The sequence below is a fragment of the Pelodiscus sinensis genome, chromosome 4, assembly GCF_052426305.1.
Source record: "Pelodiscus sinensis isolate ZL-2025 chromosome 4, ASM5242630v1, whole genome shotgun sequence".
Taxonomy (NCBI): Eukaryota; Metazoa; Chordata; order Testudines; family Trionychidae; genus Pelodiscus; species Pelodiscus sinensis.
Genome location: NC_143055.1, coordinates 113,268,447 through 113,294,238, shown reverse-complemented (window position 1 = coordinate 113,294,238; position 25,792 = coordinate 113,268,447). Strand labels below are relative to the sequence as shown.

The 25,792-nt window shown below is 39.3% G+C and overlaps 1 protein-coding gene across 4 annotated transcripts in view; it reads left to right on the top strand.

Annotated features, from left to right (window-relative positions):
* Window positions 1–25,792, top strand: part of DAPP1 (dual adaptor of phosphotyrosine and 3-phosphoinositides 1) — a 54,751-nt gene that overhangs the window by 24,117 nt on the left and 4,842 nt on the right. Inside the window, exons 2-8 of one of the 4 annotated variants that reach the window (XM_006133781.5) lie at window positions 1,363–1,485; window positions 5,366–5,499; window positions 16,303–16,433; window positions 17,646–17,693; window positions 21,001–21,063; window positions 24,073–24,158; window positions 24,723–24,810. In XM_006133781.5, the coding sequence (XP_006133843.1) occupies window positions 1,363–1,485; window positions 5,366–5,499; window positions 16,303–16,433; window positions 17,646–17,693; window positions 21,001–21,063; window positions 24,073–24,158; window positions 24,723–24,810 (673 nt within the window). Of the gene's footprint in view, window positions 1–1,359; window positions 1,486–5,365; window positions 5,500–16,302; window positions 16,434–17,645; window positions 17,694–21,000; window positions 21,064–24,072; window positions 24,159–24,722; window positions 24,811–25,792 lie in introns of all 4 variants that reach the window. The other 3 variants (XM_089778062.1, XM_089778061.1, XM_089778060.1) reach the window with 3 other exon arrangements.

Genomic DNA, 25,792 nt, shown 5'->3' with positions numbered 1-25,792 from the left:
TTATAATGTACCTAATGTCAACCTGTGATTAACATAATCTAGTGCATTAAATATTGTTTTGCTCCAACCATTCTTTATTCCTCTATGACCCTGACCACAGGAGGAGAAAATTTTGTGGAAAATTGTCATTGTTGCTACCACTGGTTCAGCCCCACCAAAGTGATAATGGGAGCTCCAGCACAGAGCAGCTGCTACTGAGCTTTTTAAGTGAACAAGATACTGAGAAGAACTGTATAGAATTGTAGTGCTTAACAGCTTATCCTATGGGGCTCCCAATGTTATGAACACCAGGGGAACTGAACAGGTGGCAGGTTGGCTTGAGATTCTATATACTATTTGCATTGCATATGAGTATCTAGCCTTTTCTTAACCCCTTGTTAACATAAATAAATCCAATCAGCTTGCACATCTCACCATCTGTGTTTTCATTGTCCAGTTCTGAATGCTTATTGATTCCTCTGGAGTATTGCCATTGCTTTTATGGGAGGAAACTTGGCTTATTTAACACAGCTAAGAGACAGCTGAGAGGGGATAGGATTGCTTTTTATAGATAGATCAAGGGGTAAACATCAGAGAGGTGAAGAGTTATTTAAGCTAAAGGACAATGTTGGCACAAGAGGCACTGGAATGGTTCAGTTATGGTATGACAAATCACTACAATCTACTGCTCTGAAGGTGGAAGTTCATAGCCCAAGAGAGACGGTTGCTACTGGTAAGAATAGCAGTAACCTCTGGGTGGATTTCCAATCAGAAACTGACTTTAACTTGAAGGAAGCATGATGCAGAAAACAGGGTGTTCATGAGTTTAGACCCCGCCCTGCTTTTGGTCTGTCCTCCACAGTGCTCCTGTTCATGATGGTGTCTGGAGCCCCAATTTGCAACAGTATCAGGGGACTATGTTGATAAAACTTTGATTTTTCACCTAATATGCCGCAATTGGCTCCCCCCTGCACCATTCGGTAGTAGGAAACAAGTGTCTATTCAGTCATAACACATGGGGATATTTAAAGCTATGCCCCTTTTGAGATATAACTGAACATAAAACACACTAGACTTCCTCTTCCCTCCCCACAAAAAGTCAGAATTGTGTTAACTTCTTAACTGAAAAAGTCTTAGACAATTTCTTGCAATCTTTGCAAAATTTCCAGGTCAAAAGGAGTTGTCCTGCAAACATGTGTATGTATGTGGGCGTGGGCGCATGAGAGAAAGCGTGTGTGCATGTGTGCGAGAGTGTGCATGTGCAAATATTTAGGGTTATAATGCAGAGCTGGTTGCAGCCCCAACCATGGAGTTATTATTGCTTCACATGTCATTACATGTCAACCAAAACTGAGTGAAGTTTTAACCTTTATGTTTTGCTAGGTGGTACCACGATAATCTCACTCGCCATGCAGCAGAGGCTCTTCTTCTTACTAATGGATGTGATGGAAGCTATCTCTTAAGGAAGAGTAACGAAAGGAATGATTTGTACTCGCTCTCAGTAAGGTAGAATATGGGAAAAAAGTGAATTAACTTACATAACTCTATATTTCTACCAAATATAAGCAGAGTGAAACCTTGTTGAAAGTCATACCAGGAAGAAACAGATGTCCCAACACATAAGATGCATGTCCAACTTCAGAGGTCCAGAACAGTTTGTGTTCCTGAGAAATGCTTCATTTCATGAACGGCTTTAAAATTAAACATTGTACAATCACTCATAACCCTCTATAATTGTAAAACCAATTATCTTGGCAGCTATAATAATAAAGGGAGGTAGACTAAAGACTCCATGATGAGAATTTTATGGTAGTAAACACAGCAGGTAGTCTCAGGAGCCTGGAGATAACTTCTCCAAATTACCTTCTGACCACAAGCCTAGAGAAACCAAAGAGTGCCCCCTGAGGCCCATCTCAGGTTTTACACTGTGCCCAGAGGTACAGCAATGCGTGACTGCTCCAAAAGTCAGATCCTCTGCAGATGTAAATCAACATAGCGTCAATGACATCAAAGGAGTTATGATTTACACTAGGAGAGGATGTAACTCATACTATTGAGTCTTGATTTAAGGAGCTTTAATTCCCAATCACCAGGATACAACAGGATTTAAAGGGCATGTGTTCAAGACTCAATAGTTAGGTTTGTAAACTTTTTCAGGTATCTAAAAGGAGGAGGGAGAAAACTTGTTCTCCTTGGCTTCTGAGGATAGAACAAGAAGCAATGGGCTTAAACTGCAGCAAGGGAGGTTTAGGTTGGATGTTAGAAAAAAGTTCTTAACTATCAAGGTAAGTCAAACACTGGAATAAATTGCCCAGGGAGGTTGTGGAATCTCCATCTGTGGAGATATTTAAGAGTAGGTTAGATAAATTTCTAACAGGGATGGTCTAGACAGTACTTGGTACTGCCGTGAGGGCAGGGGACTGGACTCCCCTTCCAGTCCTAGTATTCTATGATTCTGTGAAGACATTGCATGATCTGCTATGAATAATTTGCAGAAAAAAACATTTAACATACCCTTTAAATTAATAAACTAGCCATTTATGCATTGTTTGGTGTCATTGTGATATATTGTACTTTGAAACCAATGTTTCATACAGGTGCTGATCATTAACACCAGTGATTTTCATCAGTGTAGCGATACCAGCACAGATATGTTCAGTATCCACATGCTCCCAGACCAGGAGCATTGTGTGGCAGGGAATGCCTTTAAAAAGTCCCTTATTTGTACAGAGCTTAAAACAATGGGATACCAATTGTGGCCTTTAGGAAGTACTCCAATAAAAACAGTAAGTATTGATCACAGGTGTGTAAGGTAAAAAAAATATGAAAAGGAAAACACCGAGAAACATTTCTTAAAACATTTCTTAATTTTCTTAAATTTCTCAGTGGTGTGAATATTTTTACATTAGCAGAAAACATTAAGCACTATTTGAAGTGAGCTTCTGCCACTGGCAATTTCTCAAACAAAACCCAGGTCAGTTTTGCAAGACAATCTGAAAATAACGTGTAGTCAACTAATAAAATTATTGAAAAGAGTTGCTACTTGCAATAACTAAATAAATTACACATTTGTAAACAACTGATACGAATAAAATTGCTCCATAAGTCTAAATTGATAATACCTTCAAGACTCAGATATTATAAGCTTAAAAACTAAACAGAGGTTCAGGCTTGAAAATTATGTTGAAAATACTGATAAATTATCATTGGTTTTCCTATTTTATTGGCTAAAATAAAAATCACAGGTTGGGATACTGGGCCCTGATTCTTTACGCTATTACATCACTTTTATGCTGTTTTATTTCTGTTGACGTCAATGAAGTTACTCCAGCACAGGACTGATGAGTGGAATAGAGAATATTAAATTTCATTGACAACTCAGTACTGCCCAAATCTTTAGGATGCCCTGTGATTGTTTCGTTAGAGATGCATGTAATAATAACATGTTATGAAGGGACACGGTGCATATCAGCCAAAATACATGCTTTCCTAGCTATCCAACTGTTGTGAGGAAGCTATTGCATTGTGAAGGAGAAGAAGAAATGCACAAAACAAATATCTAGCAAATTCCCTCTGAGTGAATGTATCACCTGTTAGTTAGAAAGTGAAATCAGAGTAAGTCTTTGATTAATTCTATTTTTTAATTACTTTGCATTTTTTATTCTTATACTCTCTCCTATACTCCCCCTTCTCCTCTTTTCCCCACAGAAATAAAAGAGGTGGGGAAAGAAAAGGTAGGGAAAATATTTTTGTTCTGAAACAAAGATGTGGTTAATTGAAAGAACCCATGAGGGTTTTCAAACAAATTGGAAAAAAGACTGTTTCCGTCTAAATCATTCCCTGAATTTTTTTGATGAAGCTAATCAAAACAAATGTTCATTTCAAAATGAACAGTTTTAATTTTGTTCAGATATTTCTCAGGGAACACACACACAACATTTTTCAACCAGCTCTCTTGTATCTCAGTATATCACTACATATTCTCCTGAATACCTTTGATCTGTCCTTTATTTCACCCACACGTGCTGCTCTCACACTTTATCTGTCATAATTAGTGTCTTGCTTCAGTATGAAACTGTGCTCAGATATCCTTTGATATTTAGATTGACATTTTCAGTCTGAAGCTACTGAGTGGTTAAATTCACTCACTTTAAAGAGGAACTAAGAAATGAATAGAGCCTACTCTTATTGACACACTTTATTTCCTGTGAAATTAGATGAAGAGATGAGAACATAATCTCAATGTAGCAAGAAGCCATGACAGCATACCTCCTAGTATGCTATTGGCACATGCCTTGTATGCATTATGTGCTGGGAGACAAAAGGCAGAAGGTGTTTTTAGTCACAAGAGAGGTGCTCTAAAGCCTATGAATGCACATGCTGGAGTGGCCAGCTGAGCTTAGAATATGGCTATTTTACATAATAAAAAAATTAATAAGACCCATTAAATATTTCAGGATTGAAATATTACAATACAATACTAACTAACTGATGAGAAAAGAAAATAATATTTCATAACCTCTCCCCTTTCTCCGCTATTTTGAATGTATTTCTTTCTTGTTTTCTCCACTCCTAAACTGTTCTTTTAAAGATTCCTTGGACTACCTTGGGTGTTACTGTTAATAGGACCCACTTTAACAGAGAAGAAATACCTGCTCGGATGTCTTTTATATGAACTGTTTTACTGTTTTATGGATGAATAACATACAAAAGGAAGTCAGGATTTATGTCAACAACTTTTCCTGAGTGTCATTTGTACTGATAAAATAAGACTGGCTTCCTCTGTGCATTTGTATGGGGTGTAGCACGATGGAACCTTGATCCTGATGGGGGCCTTTGGTGGTGGAAAGAAAATAGGCAAAAAATTCTCAAAACCGGCTGCCCAAAATTAAACTTTAGGCACTTACATAAAGGAAGCCTGATTTTGAAAAGGCACTGAGCACCTGTAATGCAAAGTGACTTTACAGTCAGATTAGGGAGATTTCTGGAAAAAACATCAGGCCACTTTTAAAAGTGCCTAAATGAGGCAGCTGATTGTTTGAAAATGTTATCTAATAATAAATAAAAGGTGTACACTGAGCAGAGAGATTATATCTTAAGAATTAGCAGTATTGCTGCTAACTAGGCAGGCATCCTGGTGGGTATAGCGGGAGGCTAGGAGAAAGGACTTTTAAGTTCTAATCTTGACTCTTTCATTGACTCTCAACGTGACCTTGGACAAGTCACTTAAACTTTCTGCTTTCATTACTCCTTCTGTAAAATAATTTTAATGCTTAAACTACCTCATAGTGGCACTGCAAAGTAGTAAGTATTTATATCTTCCTCCAGAGACATTGCTTACTTTACAAACTATTATATATGTGGACTATTTTCTTTTTCCTTTTAGAGCAAGAGATTCTGTGAAACATTTCCATGTGGAACACACAGGGACTTCATTCAAGTTTGGCTTTAATGAATTTTCCAGCTTGAAGGACTTAGTCATGCATTTTGCCAACCAGCCTCTAATTGGAAGCGAGACAGGTAAATGATACATGTCATATGTGTGGGGGGAGGGTAGATGGTTTTAGGGAACCGACATCAGAGAGCCATTTTTACTCAAAACCTGCTCAAATGTCTCTCTTCACGTATTATTTTGTATGTGTCAATTTTAAATGTACCAGAACTAAGTAGCTCTTAAGGATACCATCTGCTTAATCTAAACACAACCAAAAGTACGCGGGTTGTGATTTCACCAGCATGGGACACAAGCCTGTTTTAGTGTCAGGATAGAGCTGGTATTAGAGTCTTCTCTACAATCCCTGAGGCAAAAGCCTTTGCTTGGACCCACGTTGGAGAAAGGAGGGAACCAAAACTGTTTTATGGAGCCACATGGTAGAACTTTTTTCATTTGTTAGATGCAACTCTGTGTGACATAAGTTAGAGCAGTTTGATGCTGGATGAGGCTCAGAACTGTAGAAATTGTTCTCAGCAGTGAAGTCAATAGGGTTTTAGTTTCAATTTGTTCTATGTTACTGAGAACAGAGGATGACCACATGATGATGCTTAACAGTGAAATACCTGTGCTCATTATGCTCTTGTCTAAATGGGATAGGTTAAAACAATCACACATTATAAGAAGCTTCTGTTGTTGCCCAGTCTTTGCTGCTAACACAATCTTGGCTCAGGATGTATATATGATGAGAAAAGTAGGATCCTTAAATGTCTTCCTTTCCCCAGCTTTTTGCTTTTATTGGGTTAAGAAATACAGGGTTAAAACCTACAATTTGATGACAGTCTCAAAATAACTTTTAAACGTTTTCTCAGAAAAGTAGGCATGGTGGGAGGGGGATGAGAGTAGAGGAAGGAGAGAGCTATGCAACAGTTTATTTCAATAAATTATTCTATGGAGAGTTTATTTCAACTTTCCACCCCCGAAATCCACAATGGTTTCCTCATCTCACCTGCAGTTGGCATGCCCTATATTTTACCATTAAAAAGTAATTTCCTTTGCCTTTCCTTCACTGAGCCAGAGCAGCCTGGTTGCTAACTTGCTCTGCCCTAAAACAGGGATTTTTTTTTGTTTTTAAAGATTTGCTTTATCAATGTGTTATTTAAAACAAGAGAAGCACAAACTATATCAACAAGCAGCTGTTGCTTGAATGAGGTCAAGGAGAAGGCGAAAGACTCTTCCTACCAGCAGATCATAGACCAATTCACTTGTAGGGATGAAATTTAAAACACTGAGTTCAAATTTCTAGTTCTAATCCCGAGAGAAAGATGGATATATTCTAATGCTAAAAGTATAGGCTAGGTCTAGATACTAGTCACTTCTGAGTTCCAATCCTAGTTGTAGCACAGTCACTTGTGTGGCCATGGGCCAGGCTTCCTTGTTATGGTTTTCTTATCTGTATAATAAGGCTAACAGTTTTCTATCTCCATGGATGAAATTGCTAGGATTAATTAACATTTGTCAGACAAAAAACTGTTAATACGTTGGTGCCAAAAATGTAGCATTGTGAGCAAAAAAATATGCAAATAACTTGTATGTGCAGTAGCGGTCATTGTACATGCAAATGATTAGATAGATGCCTAAATGACTATTTGCAAGTGCAATTACTGTGATGACATATGCATGAATGAATATGCACTCAAACACTTTTGTATATTTGGGACATAAATATTAATCTTCTCACATGGTTTAAAAGGTTTATTTTAAAAATGCAACTATACTATGAACTGTGCTTCAACGTACTAGTTTGAAACATTCTCATGCTGCACATGAAACCAAACCTGTTTTTACAATCTAAATATACATTTTGGGCTATGAGAAGATTCTTATCTGAAGCCAGAAATATACCAGCAAGTTTAACTTTTCAAATATTTCAGATGACATATAGAAAATTATGATTTTTCCTACCTTCATTCCATGTGTTACATCCATTAGTGAATAAGGATTTGGTGCTATATGATCTCTTCAGGCTGGATCCCTAGTGCTGAATGATGTGCTTGGCAGTTGGCTTAAGACCCCCCTAATCAGATTCTGCTAGCTCTGTGAAACCCCTCTCATCTGTCTAAATTAGACAGAGCTATAGGCTGGAAATGGGTATTAAAGTATCTCACCAACAAGCTTGTTTCCACTTTTCTTTCCTATATACAGCAATATACAGGAAGAGGGAGTTAGCACCAATGCTGATTTCACATCTTGATGTCAAACCCCTTGAGCATTATTACCATAATGAACATGATTAATAATAATAGCAGCTTGTAGGGTCATTGCTAATTTATGGGAAAAAGAGAAGTAAGTTGTCTGTTCAAGCACAGGAATTATAAGAGTTACCTTTTATGCATAAGAAGGTAAATGTCATTGGGCCAAGAGAGGTGAAATAGCTGGCCGAAGGTCAGAAAACAGGTCAATGGCAGAGCTGGAAACAGAATCCAGATCTGGCTAACAGCCCATGCTATCACTAGATAATGTGAGAACTTTGGCTCAGGCACTAGTGGACCGTAATTGTATAATCCATGTTTTTTATTTTATACGCTTGCATTGCATGGTAGAACTGGCAGCTCAGCAATAGGACCGAAGAAATAAGGAATCTGAATTATTTTATTCTCTGGCTGGTTTTTAAACAAAGAACTCCACAGGCTTATGCTGTCACCACAGAGAAAAACAAATCCTTTATAAAGGCTCCCCTCATCCAATTTTCATATTACAGTACTATATTTAAAAGTACAGTTAGTTTGGGCTCTAAACTGTTGTAGAGGTGCGGGGAAAAAAGTCAGACAAGCTCATGGTTCTCAAGCCTATATTCCATGTTACTAGCAAATAACTTATTGGAGCTGCTCAACAAGTTTTCAACAAAAATTTTTAAAACTTTGTGATAAATTGTCATTATCAGACATTGTCACCAAAAAGTCTCTTAATTAACATTTTTCCATTTTACAAAACTCTGGTTTTTAAGTCAGTGACATGTTTTTTTGTTTATTAAAAACGTAAAAATCACTAGCTGAAAAATCTTGATAACTTTTTTGATGTTTTATAAAAACGTTTAGCAAAAAAATTAATGAAAAATGTTTTTTAAAAAATGAAAAATGAGTCACTTGCAGACCCTTTAGAATGAAAATACATTTGAAATATTTTATTGTACTAATTTTTTTACCAGCTCTGGTATCTTGTCCGCAAGACTGATTGTTTTGTGCTCACTTTTAAACTAGTATTTAAAATTTGTGTAGTCTCAGAGTATGTCTACACTGCACACATATTTCAGAATAAGCTATTCTGGAAGAAATATTCCGAAATAGCTTATTTCAAAATAGCACGTCTACACTACAGAGAAAGCTTGAAATTAGCCCAAGGTGGGCCCCCCTAATGTGGATGCACTACCTCAATTTAGAGCCCCAGGAAGCACTAGGGAGTAATTACTATGAATGGCCCTGGGGAGGAGCTATTTCAAAATAGAAACAGTGGAGTGTCCACACTTCAGCTATTTCGAAATAGCTATTTCGGAAGAAGCATTATTCCTCGTGGAATGACGTTTACAGAAGTTGGAATAAACTGTCCATATTTTGAATTTATTTCAAAATAAGGGAATTGTTGTGTAGACCCTCGCATTGTTATTTCAGAATAATGGCTGTTATTTCGAAATAATGCTGCTGTGTAGATGTACCTGCAGTGATTTGGGCATCCCACTGAGGGTGCGTCTAGACAGTGGCACTATTTCAGGATACTTTTGGTATCCTGAAATAGCGTTTTCTGCATCTTGACAGCACGACTGTTATTTCGAACTAACAGGCATGATATTCTGAAGTCTCTGTAAACCTCATACCACAAGGATTAAGGGACATTTCAGAATAGCACACTATTTTGAAATTTGGCACTGTGTAGATAGAGCCAAATTTCGAAATAAGTCATTTTGAAATTAACTCGAAATAAGCTATGCAATTTACATAGCTCAAATTGCGTAGCTTGTTTCAAGATAAGGGTGCAGTGTAGATGCACCTTGAGTCAGGAGAGTTTGTTTCTTCTCCCTCTCGATCACCAACTTAGTATGAAATCTTAGCCAAGTCATTTAGATGTGCTATGCCTCTGTTACCTATTGGTCAGTTATGGAGACTATGAACCCAACCCAAGCCCTTGGAGATCTATGATTGAAAGCTGCATAAGGCCCTAAAATCTGATGCATGTGGGTGTTGTGCTGGTTTGGGTCCGAAGCGTTAGAATTCTAATTAGAATCTTATTTCTGTCTATAACTTCATTAGTCATAGCAAACAGCCATATACACTAATGCTGGTTTTTACCTCAGTGTTCCAATGCTCACATTTCTTTTTGTACTTTAGATAATGCAAACAAACAAAAAACAAACAAACAAACAAACAAAAATGTGACTGTCTGCTATTTGATGTGCAACATTTCCTTGAATAGACTAATTGACTCAGTTATAAAAGCCCACTTCAGTAACAAGGGCAGAAGCTATACACTATCATATTTCTTTCTTCTTGCCAAACTGACAGTCTATTTGTTTGCCTTCTTTATCAATTCTCAGCTGCTGTTTTTTGAAAACCATGTGTAAACTTTGAGTCATTACATAGCATGAAAACCAGATTTGGCTTTAATCAGTTTCAACTTCCAAGAATACAGTGATAAACTGGTATTTTCCTGTTCCTTCACCTTTCAGGCTATTCCTATTCATTGGAAAGCAGAAATATATACCAACCACCCACCCCCAAAACTAAAACCACACACCACAAAAATGTCTTGCTATAGATTAAACTGGACATTTCTACTACTTTTATATTTTCTGAACTACTCTACATAAAGTATTCATTATGGAAAAATCCTACAGAACATAATAGAAAATAATATTTTGACAGAATGTTTAAATCAGTATGTGCAGTTCTGCAGCAAGAGTATAATTGTCTATGGAGCTTAATGCATTCTGTTCAGTTCTGTAGTCTTATTTTGAGTAATTGCAAATAGAGCCCTCTTGGTTCTGTCCTTATTAAATGCAAAAGCAATCTTCCATGGAGCTAGGGAAAATTAAACTGACTATGACCCTTGACCTACACCACATAGCTCAAGTTAAGCATATCACATTTGCATGCTTCCCTGAATCTGTGATCAGATGTCAGCTATTTACTTTAAATACACTTCTTTTCCCCATTCCCTCTTGCAAAATAACTAATCTGCAGAATTCCATACATTATTTACAGTCATTTTGAAAGTTTATTTTGTCTCTTTGATCTCTTTTTAAACTAGGCTTGTGAGCTTTCTAGTATTAGAAAATGCATGTGGGTAGTGAGGAAGGTTGGATTTGAAGCACTAATCTAATTTTAGAGATCTCCTTTGCTAGTGTTGTGCTGCAAACAAGCTCTCTGTTGTTTAGTCATAGATCCATGAAGGTTAGTCTGAATGACATGTGGGTAACACACTTGTATAAAACATCCTTTAACCAAGCAGTGATGTAGTAAGCAAGAATATTAATAAGTTGTGTCAAAAAGGTGGTTTTTCTACCCTAAAAATGAAGTTCAATGTTATGACATTTTAACCAAGTCATGGTGCTATCCCAGGACAAACTGATCACCAACAGAATAACATGTTCTTGTTTTATTACGGCAGTGAGACCCACTGGCTAAATTACCAAACTGGAATTCAAGGAATATGGTTTTTATTCCTGACTTTATTATTGATTCAACTTTATATTGATTTCAATTTCTCTATCTGTACAATGGGTATAATAATGCTTATTCACTTCTATGAGATGCTTTGGGACATAGATAAAAATCAAAGTGTATCATTATTGTCTTACATTTAGAGAAAATGGAAGCTCCTTTTCTGATTACCAAAGGTTACTGGTCCCTTTGGGTAAGCTCAGTACAGTCCTGAGGTATTATTCCTATATTCCTATAATCCTACTGGAGTAAGCACATAAAATAGAGGCACAGCTGATCTATCACTAGCAGACCTGATGTTTCTTAGTTTTTTCATTATTTTGAGGAAAGGTGACAAGTTCTATCTGAGATACATCTAACCTTATTAGCAACCAGGTTAGCTACTTGGTAAAGGCTTTAATGAATTATGTGAGCTGTGAGAAGCTAGGAATGTGATTTGAAAGCCACCCTGAAAGGAATTTATCTTTCTGAAAAGGAAGGGAAAAAGCCAAGAAAAACCTAAAAAAGTCAAATACTTACCAGCTGGAAGGCAGAGAGATACAACCAGCTGTGGTTAACTACTTATAGCCACAATGGGGCCCTAGGGCGTGCAGCTGGTTCTTTCCTTTGGTTTTAAAGGGTTGGCTACTACCATTCCGGGAATGGACCATATAAAATAAATGAACCAAGTGTGGAGAAAGACAGGTATAACCAGATATGCTAAGAGAAGGCAGTTCAGTTTAATTAATAAAGACTAATTCTAAGACAAGTTAAGTTATTAACATCCAAAAGATTAGGGTTCTTAGGATGAGATACCAGTGAAGTCAGATTGTTTACGTTATAGATATTTATGTTCTTCTATTCTGTTAAATTTGAATAATAAATATATGAATTTACTTTTGTTTCACCATTGCTTTCCTGTTTGTTTTACTTTCTTCTCAAGCATTTTACAGGTGGACAGACTGTAGCTGAGTCAGAATATGGCCAAGACAATAGGCTTAACAAACCTCTTCTTTAACATCACACCTACAAACTTAAACCCCTTCAGCTGATCACAACTGCTCAGGGCTGTCATAGTATCACTTATAGTGACTCTCTTTTGCCTAGATCCTGAAAAAAAATTAATTATATGTTTAGCTTGATATCCCAAGCAAACCTATAGATTTAAATAGGACTAATTTCAGTGTATAAAATTGGGCTAGTTCTATTCTTATAAACATTATCATTTCAGCATTGTTACGCATTGTGTTTTTTACACAAAGTTTGTACCACCAAAACAGATACAGTTATACTTACAAAGAAAGTGCTGTTTCTGGTGCAGCTAGTTTTGCTTGGGAACAGGTATAACTGTTGCCAGTATAATATGCTGTTATGTTAGAAGGATTTGCCTATATAGGTCCTATCTAACTGTTTTCTAGTGTAGATGGTGTCGTACCTCGGTGTTCTCATACCTCGGTACCTTCGGAAGTCTGGACTGTCAGTGTCAGCGTCGTCTGGTCAGGGTCGTCCTGGCGCGCTCCTGACAGGACCTCTACTCCGTTGATAAACTTTCGGCTGCGTGCGTAACAATCGGTACTCCCTTTATCTAGAGTGTTAGACCCCATGCACTTGGGTCAACACAAGAGATCTCTGAGAGGCCCCGGAAACAACAGATGCAGGCAAGGTTTGAAATCAATCGAGCAGGTTTATTGTCAAATGCGAAGCTCTACCAGTTGGTAACAGAGATCAGTACAATGTTACACCACTGGGCACTATGGCCCGCGTTGACAAGGTACCAACACCGGGCAGGTCTATTGCCATATATCAGATATTAACAGCAGTTAGTCAAAGTTAAGCTACTGTGCATTCTGTAAGTTTAGGCAATGACACCTGCCGTTCAGGCGCCTAGTGCGCCCCCCCCCCCCCCAAGGTTGGCCAGAGAGCACCCTCTGCGGTGTCCTTTTATAGACAGGTACAAACAACTTACATCATTTCTATACGTACCAGGTTACCACCCTCTGTTGCCTAGTTACCACCCCTCACCTTACGGAAGGGGGGCTTACTTACTATCCTTCATGCTGTCAGTTCCGACCTGGTCCTGAACCTAGGTCGGTATGTGCATTAGTTTTTAGGGAGTTTTTGTACCAAGACATTTCTTATTAAGATGTTCCATTACTCCCCTTTGGCTTACAGTCTGTACCCAGTGCCTCCCTGTGTCCTTCCATGCTCAACCTAACTTACACAATCGCACAGTTATCAATGGGGCCTCTTTCTTGGCTCCTGTTACTGAACCAAAGTCTTGATCACTAGATTGCAGGCCTGTTGCTGTTTTCACGTTACAGGCTTCTATTTAGGCCTGCTGACTCCATGTTACTGACCCTCAACTTACTACAGATGGGATCTTGTGTATTGGGGATTGTACTTTTACTTTGCTGAGCTTCCTAGATAATCTGACCAGGATGCTGCAATGCTCTTGTTTTATGCCCAGTCTGCTGGAATTGGACACAAAATAAAATAGATTTTTTCCAAGCATGTTAAGCATCGAGTGACCCCTGACTCTCCAGTCCTTATGTATCTGGAGTTTTGGGGCCTTAGGCAGCAGATGTTTCCCTTAGTGCCCTATACTATAACTGGTTCAGCTGACATCAGTACCTGCAGCACTCTGGGGCTACTTCTAGACTGGCATGATTTTCTGCAAATGCTTTTAACTGAAAAGATTTCCGTTAAAAGCATTTTCGGAAAAAAGCATCTAGATTGGCACGGACGCTTTTCCGCAAAAGCACTTTTTGCGGAAAAGCGTCTGTGCCAATCTAGACGCGGTTTTGTGCAAGAAAGCCCCGATCGCCATTGGGGCTTTTTTGCGCAAAACAGTTTTTAGCTGTCTACGCTGGCCCTCTTGTGCAAAAACATTTCCGGAAGGGCTTTTGCCCGTACGGGAACGTCAAAGCATTTGCGCAAGAAGCACTGATTTTGGACAGTAGAACGTCAGTGCTTTTGCGCATAATCAAGCGGCCAATGTAGAGAGCTGGCAAGTTTTTGTGCAAAAGCATTGCTTTTGCGGAAAAGCTTGCCAGTCTAGATGCAGCCTGAGTGTTCAGGGTGGATCTCCAATCCAAGTCCTTATCAGACTTAATGTTGCTTAGCTTGTGAGCTCACAAGATCATGAGAACATGGCCAGTCAAGATTCAACAATGGAAATGAAATAACAGCTATTTTAACATATGCTAAACAGAGGGAAGGCCTCAAAAAGGTCATTTTTAGGTCTGTTTCTCTTTCACAAAATGGAAAATGAGCATTTAAAAACAATAACAATTCTGCCTTTTAGGGAATACCTCATTCATATATTCTGCAGCCAAGAGTGTATTTACTGAGGAAGTTTTATAAAATAGAATTTGTTAATCTGCTCTGATAAGCATTTGCAGTCGAAAGCACTTTTCAGCCAAGATCAGTTATAAAAAACGGGTCAGCTTTATTATTTCCATTTTGCAGATGGAAAAATGAAAGCCCAGTGAGATGAAGTGATTTGCCCAATGTCACACAGTCAGTGGCAGAGCAAGGCAGATAATTACAGTCTCCTGGTGTCTGATCAGGGGTCCTATCTATTACACCATTCTGCCCCGTCTTATTGTGCACAAAAGACTGAAGCGAACACTTCTCCATCTTTACACTAGACTTACACTTGGGTTCCTTATATCCAATACTTTGAGTTTGGATGCTTAAAAAAGGCACAGTGTATTTAAATGCAACTATGAAAACTTCAGGATACTAGGTGTGCTATATAGTTCCATCACTTGTAATGAGAAGGTTGTTATCCATGGCAAAGAATTGTATGAGACAAGAAATGGTTTCCAATTGTAAAATACAGAGTAGGTGTTTGAGAACCACAATACCGTATGTAGTGTATCTACTTCAGTTATCCTAATATTAACTAGAGCACTCAAGGGAACAAAGAAAACATTTCTTGTGTCGTACAGGTGTAAAAGTTCTCTGGTCTGCCTTCTTGGCTTTTCTGCTCACATCACAGTAGGGAGGAGGTTTATGTGACTATCTGCATGAAAACAAATTTAAAAATGTAGGCCTGGTCTGTGTTTAAAACTTACACCAGCTTAGCTATATTACTTAGGGGTGTGAAACCCCCACACCTAGCATAATAGCTGTGCTGACAAAAACACCAGCATAGACCCAGCTATGCTAATGGAAAAAGGGAGGTGGTATTCCTATACCAGCAGAACTCTTCCTTCTGTTGGTGGATTCTGCATCTACACTAGGGGCCTATGCTGGTACGACTATATCAGCATAGCTATGTCAGCATCAGCTCTACAGCATAGACAGAACTTTAGCAACTGGTTGAAGGAACAGAAGAGAGGAGATGCAGTTGGGAGCACACAAGGGAGCAGAGGATTTCAGATATAGCAGAACCAATTCAGTTCCACGATGTGGGGAGGAAATGCAGGATTTGGGTAGCCCAGAAAGGAGATCCTGACTTACATGCACATTGGAACAGAGCTTGGGAGCAGGGCAGGGCAGAGTCAAGGGTAAGAAGAATTCACTTTAGTCAGGTAGAACTGCCACTATACAGATCTATTAATCACTGTCCATAGCCACTCTACAGTTGGTGGGGAAGGATTCTTGTCCCACGTGGAAAACTTTATGTACAGTTCAGCTACTTAGGCTGTGTACTTTGGAAATTATGTGCCTTATTTTGTCAATAATTTAAATGTCATTTATGATATGTTAAAATCTGACTGTCCTCTGACCTGGGTGTGGTGAACGCTATTCTCGTAGGAACCTGTGAACACAGGAGTGCTCCAGAACGCTATGGCAGGGATGGCCAACCCGTTAGAGACAATGAGCCAAAATAGTGGTGGATGCAGCACAAAGAGCCGAGAGAAGGAAGTTGTCGAGAAAAAAAATAGCTGCCCCTTTAAGAGCCGCATGTGACCCAAGCGGTGACCTGACCAGACAAAAAAGACGGTCAGAGCAGGGGAATGCAGAACAGTCGTGGGTGAAGGAGCCGAGCTATGGATGCGGGAGCTGCAATTTTTCCTTTGAAGAACCGTGGGTTGGCCGCCCCTGCTCTATGGGATACTGTTCATGATTCCTGTGCTTTCTTAGCTTTAAAAGGCTAATACGTTTTAAAATCAGACACACAGACAACTGGGACAATCATTTGTATTATCGACTTTGCCAGGTCACTCACTAGTGCTGTCTTTTATTCAGGCACCCTAATTGTGCTGAAATATCCATATCCCCGGAAAGTGGAAGAACCTTCCATTTATGAGTCTGTCCGGGTTCACACTGCAATGCAGACAGGAAAAACTGAAAATGATCTTGTCCCGAGCGCTCCTTCGGTAAGTCACTCTTCTGTTATTAAGTCTGAGTGTAACACATCCAGCAAAGCAAGCTCTAGACTAGCATGCACTGATGATCTGCCCTTTAAAAAAATGGTTATAGCCAATAAAATCACAAGTATATTCAACTGTTTTATAAAATGCAATAGCATAGACATCTTTAAAATAATAGTACTGCACTTGTAATCCTAATTTAAGTTTGGCATTTAATTACTATTTAATTACTATTCCATATTCCAATTGTTATTTGTCTAAGTATAAGTGTCCTGTCATACCCCCCAAAGGTCCTTTGCATATTCTGTGTTGCCTAGTTCTGGAACAAAAACCTAATTATATTCTAATCACCAAAATTGGCAAGTCCATAACCCATACTATCTAAATTAATAATATTAACCTTCTAAATCAGGCAACACTTAGTTCTGTAGTCCTGCCTTGAGTGCAGGGCTCTGGACTAGATGACCTTCAAGTCCTGAACTTTTATGATTCAATGATTTCCACATGTCTCAAAAAAGATGATGAAAAGTCAGGCCCTTCATGAAGTTTCAAGGAGTGAACCTCAGAAGTTTAGTCACTTTTGAAAATCATAGCCAAAATTTTGCACCCAACATTCAAACTGTAGTTAAACAGACGTTTTTGCCTAACCAAATCAAAAATTCCCTAGTGTATTCTTTTGTGTTACACATGTTCTGTTCATATTTTACTCATCTTTAGTTGGCCGGGCTTTGGTGACACATAGCGATTACTTAACCAAAGCAAATGTGTCCCAGTTCTTTGGGCTTTTTTAATGTTTCCAGAACAGTTTTCTACATGCATAATCCTTTTAGCTGGTGAGATCTATTACAGTACTTAAGTACTATGCTATGTGGCAGCTAGGTAAATGGTTAATTGCTGTCTATATTTACTGCATTTAGGTCATTATAGACTATGAATAGACGCTGACCTGCACACACTCACAAAAGGACAATTTGAACCCTTGTGTAAGAGAGAATTCACTCCTTTGAAGTCAGTAGAATGACTTTGGGGGGGAATTTGGCCTACACCATGGGGACAGCATAGAAATTACACATGCATAAAGATAAGAAGAGTGGTTGTGGGAGCTATCTGTAGGAGAGTGAACTATTGTTCGATTTTGTTTTGCTCATAATAAAAAAGGAACAAAATATAAAAACACCTCAGCCTTTTATTTTGATCCATTTTCTTGGTTTTTTGCAGCTTGGTACAAAAGAAGGATACTTAGTAAAACAAGGCAAAATAGTAAAGGTAAGATAAACTTTCTCTGGTTAAATATCCTCTATAGTGAAATAAGAAATAAATCATTATGGAGAAAAATAGAAACAAACTCTGGCAAATGAAGACTAAAAGTATAATTAGGCAGGCCAAAAAAAAATATGAAAAGCAGCTAGCAAATGATACAAAAACTAATGATAACTATCAGGAGCAGGATGTCTGCTAACAAACGATGGAGACACTGGGCAACTGAGGTGCTAATGGAGAACTCAAGAAAAATAAGGTCAGTGTGGAGAGCTAAAATAAGTTTTGCTTCAATTTTCACTGCACAGGATATGTGGGAGATTCCTACACTTGAGCCATTCTTGTTAGACAACAAATCTGAAGAACTATCCCAGAGAAGGGATGTAAAAGTGTAGTCGATTAACGGATTAACTGATAAGCAAAAGCTTATAGGTTAATGCTATAGATTACATGCATTTCCCTCCCCCACACTTGCCAGCAATTTTTTAGCAGGCTGGCTAGCAGCCCGGCTCAGTCCTGGCTTGCATCGGGTCTGGGACCTACCCCCGCTACAGCTCTATATTTAAAGCATATTAGGAGCCAGGTGGGCAGGCAGCCCAGTTCAGTTCCAGCTCATGCCGGATTTGGATGCTCAGTCCATTCCCTAGACAGGGGCTGCTGCCACCCCGTGCCACTGCCACTATCACTGGCAGCAGCACAGAGTGACAGGCAGCCAATCCACAAGGGGAGCTAGTTTTTAAACTGGGTCCCATTGCAGACCAGCTCTCACCTGGTACCCCAAGCTGCTGTCTCTGATACTGAGGCAGCAGCACAGAGTGGCAGGGTCTTCTAGGGAGTGAAGCTGGAGTACAGTGGCTGCTGGCCCCACCCCTGCGTACTATACACTAGTTGAGTAACCAATAAGAATTCATGAAGTTACTCAATTATTCAATTAACCGATATTTAACATGCCTATCCCAGAGAGGAGTGTAAATAGAGGTGGTTTTCAAACAAATTGATAAATTAAGCAGTCCTAAGTCTCCAGACAAGATGGTATTCATCCAGGAATTCTGAAGGAACTCAAATATGAAATTGCAGATCCACTAATAGTGGCATGTAACCTATTGCATAACTCAGAGTCTGCATCTGATGACTGACAGTATTTGTTTTTAAAATTAAGCCATCCTGGCAGTTATAGGCCAATAAGCCTGACTTCAGTGCCAGGCAAATTGGTTGAAATGATAGTAAAGAACAGAATTAAGACTCATAGATGAACACAGTATGTTGGTGGAAGAGTCGACATGACCTTTGTAAAGAAAAATCATGCCTCGCCAATCTATTATATTTCTTTGAGGGGAGGAGATAAGTCCACAAACATATGGATAAGGGTGAGCCAGTAGATATAATGTACTTGGACTTTCAGAAAGTCTTTGACATGGTCCCTCACCAAAGGCTCTTAAGCAAACTAACTAGTCATGGGATAAGAGTGAAAGTCCTCTCGTGGATGAGTAACTGATTAAAAGATAGGAAACTAAGGCTAGGAGTAAACAGTCTGTTTTCACATTGGAGAAGGGTACATCAAGAATCCGTACTGAGACCAGTGCTGTTCAACATATCCATGAATGATCACAAAAAAGAGGGTAAACAGTGAGATGTGAAAGTTTGCAGATGATACAAAATTACTCAGGGTAGTTAAGTCCAAAGCAAACTCTGAAGAGTTCCAGTGGGATCTCACAAACCTGGATGTGTGGTCAAGAAAACGGTAGATTAAATTCAGTGTTGATAAGTGAAAAGTAATGCACATTGCAAAACATAATCCTGACTATACATACAAAATGATAAAATCAAAATTAGCTATTATTGCTCAAGAAAGTGATATTGGTTTCATTGTGGCTAGTTCTCTGAAAACATCTGCACAATGTACCGTGGCAGTCAAAAAAGCTAACAGAATGTTAGGAATGATTAGGAAAGAAATAGATAAAAAAAACCCTGACAATATAATGTCACTATACAAAGCCACTTTGAACACTGCATGCCATTCTGGATATACCAGCTCAAAAAAGATATGTTAGAACTGGAAAAAGTACAGTGAAGGGCAACTAGGGGTGAGGAACAGTTTCTGTATAAGGAGAGATTAAAAAGAGATGATTGAGGGGAGGTATGATAGTGTGCGGTAAAATTAGGAATGGAGTGAAGAAAATGAATAAGGAAGTGTTATCTACATCTTCACAAAACACACATACCAGGGAGTCACAATTAAATTAATAGGCCACAGTTTTAAAAGAAAAGGAAGTACTTCTTCACACAATACCATCAACCTTTGGAAGTCGCTGCCAAAGGATGCTACGAAGGCCAAAACTATAAATGGGTTTAAAAAAGAATTAGACACTTTCATGGAGGCTAAGTCCATAGCCAGGATGGTCAGGGATGGAACTCCATGCTTTGGGTGTCCCTAAATCAGTGACTGCTAGAAGCTTGAATTGTGTGACAAGGAATGAATTGCTTGATACATTTTCCTGTTCTGATCATTCCTGCTGAAGCATCTGGTACTAGCCACCATCAGAGACAGGATACTGAGCTAATTGGACCATTAGTTTGGCCCAAGATGACTTTCTTATGTCCTTGATTTCTTTGTCAGACAGTTGCTCAAAGGTCCATTTCATTGGTTTGATATTAAGTGCTGCACTATATACATATTTCATTGTTTTTTAAATCTTTCTGTCAGTTTGATCCTCTGCATCTCATGACCTCAGCCCTCAGCTGACACAACTGAGGCTGTACAGAGGACCTCACAATAGCAGGCTATGCCAATCTGGACCCTAAGGTCTATCAGTACAAGGGAACCCGTGACTTGAAGTCTCAAGCTCTGAGCTTTCCCAGTAGCTTTGATCTGAGAGGCAGAAACAATGCCTTTTCAGGCCAGGGGTCAAGGGCAAGCCATCTAATGTCGTTGAACTCCATTTTCCCATCTGTAAAATGGTGATAAAACTTATTCTTTGTAAAGAACTTTGTGATTTGTAGGCAGAAAGTGTATAGTAATTAATGTGATAATCAAGTCTACGCCTAGCATGGTGGTCAAGGTTTTCACTTTAGTGTATCTAATTCCTATTTTATATTATATATAAAATAGCCATGTTATTTTTTGGATGTCAGTCTAATTTAGTATAGGATACTTCCTGTTAAAGGAAAGTGCACTTCTGAGTATTTATATAGAGCCTCTTATAGTTAAGAACCAAAATGGTTTGAAGGAAAAGGTTGTTTGATTTTCGCTGCTGTTTTTTTTTTTACTTTGTTTTAAAATTTTCAAAAAACCCATTTGCTTTTTTTAATTTCTCAGAATTGGAAAATGAGGTGGTTTACATTGTATAGGAATGAACTTAAATATTTCAAAGACCAGATGGTGAGTAGCAAATTGTAATTTGAAATTGTTTAAAATGATCAGATCTGATTTAAATCCCTTGGAATTCAGTGGCCCTTGGTCTACACTAGGGGATAAGTTCAAATTAAGATATGCAACTTCAGCTGCGATAGTTGCGTAGCTTAAGTCAAAGTATCTTACCTTGAATTTTGGCTCTGCTCACACTGGGAAGTCAAAGGGAGCACACACTCCCTTTGGCTTCCCTTACTCCTTGTAGAAGCAGGACCACTGGCATCGACAGGAGTGCCCTCTCAGTCCAAACTAGTGTGTCTTCCCTAGACCTGCTAATTTGAACCCTGGAAGGTCAACTGCAGCTGCTTCAAGTTTATCTGTAGTGTAAACATCGCCTGGGAGTTTTAGGTGCCCTAAGCATTCTTCAGGATGGGTCCAAAATACCTCAATTTCAGTGTTTACATCACTGCAATGCGCTGCTTCCTGACCTTGTGTTTTTCATATATGCACTTGGGGAAATCACGCATGTTTTTAGCCATCACATGCGATTCAATGATAGAGTGAGTCTGGTCCCAGGGAAGCCAATAGTAGTTTTGTCATCGACTTTAGAGAATAATTGTAAATATTACAGCCTAGTAGATGTTTAATAGCTTGGCCATAACCTGAATACAAAGCTGTTCTTTCTAGTACATTCTAAATCACTTTATTCAATCTAGTTTACCTGACAGAAACAATGTACGACATTGGAGACTGTGCCTTCAAGAGCTGAGTTTCTGAGGGAGAATGAGTGAGTCTGGGCACCAGGTTGTGCAGTTTTTGTTTTTATGCACAGCCAGTGGGAACCAGATACAGAATAAAGAAAATCTTTTACAAGCCCTTAATCACTAAGTGATCACTGAATACCACAATGGCACTTTTACTTGAGAATGCTGTTCCACAACCTAACTGAATTATTACTGGAATTATTACAGGGTTTATTTTCTTTTCCTCAGTTTCATCCCATTATTCTGAGTTACATAATATCTTTCTTCCCCTTATGGCATTCCTGGTTTCTAAACATTTACTCTCCATTGCCCTGTTTTACATTCTTTTGCCCCAGATGTAACATCCTGGATTTTTCTTGGCTGAATCTTACTTCATTTTCTACCTACGTTTCTAACCTTCCTAAGCCCCTTTATATAATCTCTCTGTTCTTGCTGGTGTTTGCAACACATCCCAGGTTAGCATCCTTTGCAAAAGTAGCCAACAAATTACCCCTGCACGCCCTTCATTCCAGATCATTAACAGAAATATTAAATAAGACCAACATAACACTGAACTAGAGGTTCTTTTAAAGCCCACTGAACCCTAACTGAGCCCGCGTAGATAGTGTCATTTTCAGACCCAACTCACCTGGAACTGGCCATTTCTCACTGAACCTGTGTAAGTGCTGCCATGCTGCTTTTTCATAAGGATTTGGCCTCATACTTGGGATCTGTTGCCAGTCACTGCCTGCCTGTACAGTGAGTGGAGGGGGCTATGTAACCCATGTCTGCCTGCTCCCGCGTTGTGCTGTGTATGGCACAGGAGAGGGGCTGTGACTTGTTGGCACAAGCTCTCCACAGCAAACGCAGAGCAGGGAGGCAGCACCTGCTGGCAGGAATGGGGCATGTCGCTGCTGCTATGCTAAGCCCTTGGGCTAGTGGAGCTGAGCAGAGCCTGCCCAACCTGACTGAGCACAAGAAGGTCAGATTGGTGTCATACCTGACATGACCCAAACCTCACACTTGTAGTCAAGTCCTGGTGGATTTGGGACTGGTTGCAAGGCTCTAAAGTGGACGTCTTCCTCACAACTCATTACTCTGGCATTTATTTATGGTCCTTCAACCAGCTTTCAGTCCCTGGCCTCATAGTCAAGGCCATTTAAATTATGTTTGCAGGGGAACTCTTCATGGGGCACCGAGACAAATGTTTGACTAGCTTTGCTTCCCAGAAAGGAGCTTTAGAAAATACCATTTTTCTGGGTGGCTTGTGGATATCTGTGGACAAGGAAATACTGTGTGCAAAAAAACAAACGCTAACTTTCTAACTTACACGTTGGCATGTTGTACTAGTCTCCCCACACAAATGGCTCTTCTGTAGCTTGTGGGTAGATAAGGCCTCAGAGCAGTTATGTGCCCTGAGGCAAAAAGAAGAAAGTTACTTGTATGTCACACTCATCTATTCAATCTGAAAGCAAGAAAACCAAGATTGCTTTGGCATAGAACAGTCTGTTCTTTCACTTTGTAGGTTCTCTTCTAACAAGCTGGCCCAAGCAGGGCTGATAAGTAAAGTATCTCATACATGGAGAAAGGTCAAACACCCGGGAGAATGTTTGACTGTAAACCGTAGGAGTTCTTCAACTACAGAAACACAGACACCTATACCCTGCTCAAAGAAATGTAAAGCACACACGACTTCATCCAGAATCATCCAAAGAGCAATCTCCCCTGTTGAAATAGCCTTTTCATTTCTCTTCTTCCCCAGTTTCGCTCTGTTTAGTCCGTTGGGGAATCAACTCCCTCCCAGGTGGGCTACGTCCACTGTGGGTGAGAAAACAGCTCCAACCTTTCCTTTAACGAAGATAATCTTTTTCCTGCCCTCATAGGACAACACACTTTGTTTCCCTTTCCCAGAAATCCCACTTGAGTTGGAATCTACATGAAAATCCTTATGTTGGTAACAGAATTGGCAGCTATATCCTTTAAAGTCTGCCCCTAACCTGTTACCTTTCAGCTAGTGGTACCTTGCTGTCATCAGCTTCCCTCTAAATTTAAAGGTATGTTCCTGTTTCTTGCAGTCAGCATAATTCTGCTTTCAGCTACACTGCTGTCGATGTGGATAGACTCCATTGGAGTCAGTGTAGTGACTCTGCATTAACTCTACCGAAACAGAGAGCAGAATCTGGCCCCTTGGCACTTGTTAGTGCATGGAAAGGAAGTGAAGCCTTGGGAGTAAGGTCAGCTACTCTCTTTCTTCTGGTTTCATACATTCTCATTTTAAAACCATTTTATTTTCAAGTCCACAGAACCAATTCGGGCACTAGACTTAACAGAATGCTCAGCGGTGCAATTTGACTATTCGCAGGAACGAGTCAACTGTTTCTGGTAAGCTGCAGTTCCCGTGAACCCTTGATGTTTAACTTAGCTTTTCTGAAAACCCTAATGTACCTAGGAAACATTGATTGATCATAGGCAATAGCTGAATTCTACACAGCCCTGCAAGAGTCAATGCTAGAGTTAGAATTCTTGATGGACTATGGGGTTCATGCACTATTGAATTCCACTTCCACTCAAAAAACTGAATTCCCAGTGTAAGCAGGTGTAACTGACTAAGATTAGACCACTAAGCAGTCAACGTAAACATGGTTATTTTTGAGGTATACATTAAAGCCAACCCAACTCAATTCTGCAAAACACAGTTCATGTGTCTGTACTGGCCAGGCACAGTGTATTAACAAGAACTCATCAAGAACGTAATTCAAAAAATAGTTTTGGCTCAACAGTCCAAGCTGCATTGTAGGCAGGCTCCGAGACATTAACCATGCATGACTCCATCCGGAAGACTCAAAAAAAATTGTCTAGGACCAATGAGGGAGGAAGCACCACTATGAGAAGAACTATGGATTATGCTAATGGATTAAGATAGTTTACATTCTGTTTTCTTTACAGTTTAGTATTCCCACTAAGAACATATTACCTGTGTGCAAAGACTGGTATAGAAGCAGATGAGTGGATTAAGATACTGCGATGGAAATTGGTAAGGAACTGGTGGGTTAAATGCTAACATGGGCAGAAGCACACCAAAGACCAGAAACACATTTGTTGGCTGTTTCCTGTATGTACACATACAGAAGATAGATGTATTTACCATAGCAATGCATTAATGCCAGGTATAAGTGAATTGACATGATCTAGCCCGTTTCAGTTTGAATTACCAGAGATCAAGTTGTCATCTTAGAGTTTTTTTTTTTAATTCTTAAATCACAGATTTATTTCCAGTGCTACAGAATATCATTTTGGAGATGGCTTGAGATGGTTCTGCACAACGATGTATTCTCCTTCCCACTGGGCTCGTCTACACTGGCCCCTTTTCCGAAAGGGGCATGTTAATTTCACAGGTCGTAATAGGGAAATCCGCGGGGGATTTAAATATCCCCCGCGGCATTTAAATAAAAATGTCCGCCGCTTTTTTCCGGCTTTTAGAAAAGCCGGAAAAGAGCGTCTACACTGGCCCCGATCCTCCGGAAAAAAGCCCTTTTCCGGAGGATCTCTTATTCCTACTTTTAAAGTAGGAATAAGAGATCCTCCGGAAAAGGGCTTTTTTCCGGAGGATCGGGGCCAGTGTAGACGCTCTTTTCCGGCTTTTCTAAAAGCCGGAAAAAAGCGGCGGACATTTTTATTTAAATGCCGCGGGGGATATTTAAATCCCCCGCGGATTTCCCTATTACGACCTGTGAAATTAACATGCCCCTTTCGGAAAAGGGGCCAGTGTAGACGTAGCCATAGTGTGTACACTTAGCAATTTTATTTGTAAAAACGCTCTAGTCAAAAGGGCTCAAAGTAAAACACTAAACAGTTATCTCCAACAGCTTGTCATCCATGGTTTTATCATTAATTTTATGATTCCCCATGTTTTTCTTATGTACCAGGCATCATGCTGTTATATGAAAATCTGTTTCCATGGGAATAGAAGTGTCTTGCTAGCCATCATGGGAGCAGAGAAAAACTTTAAAACATGA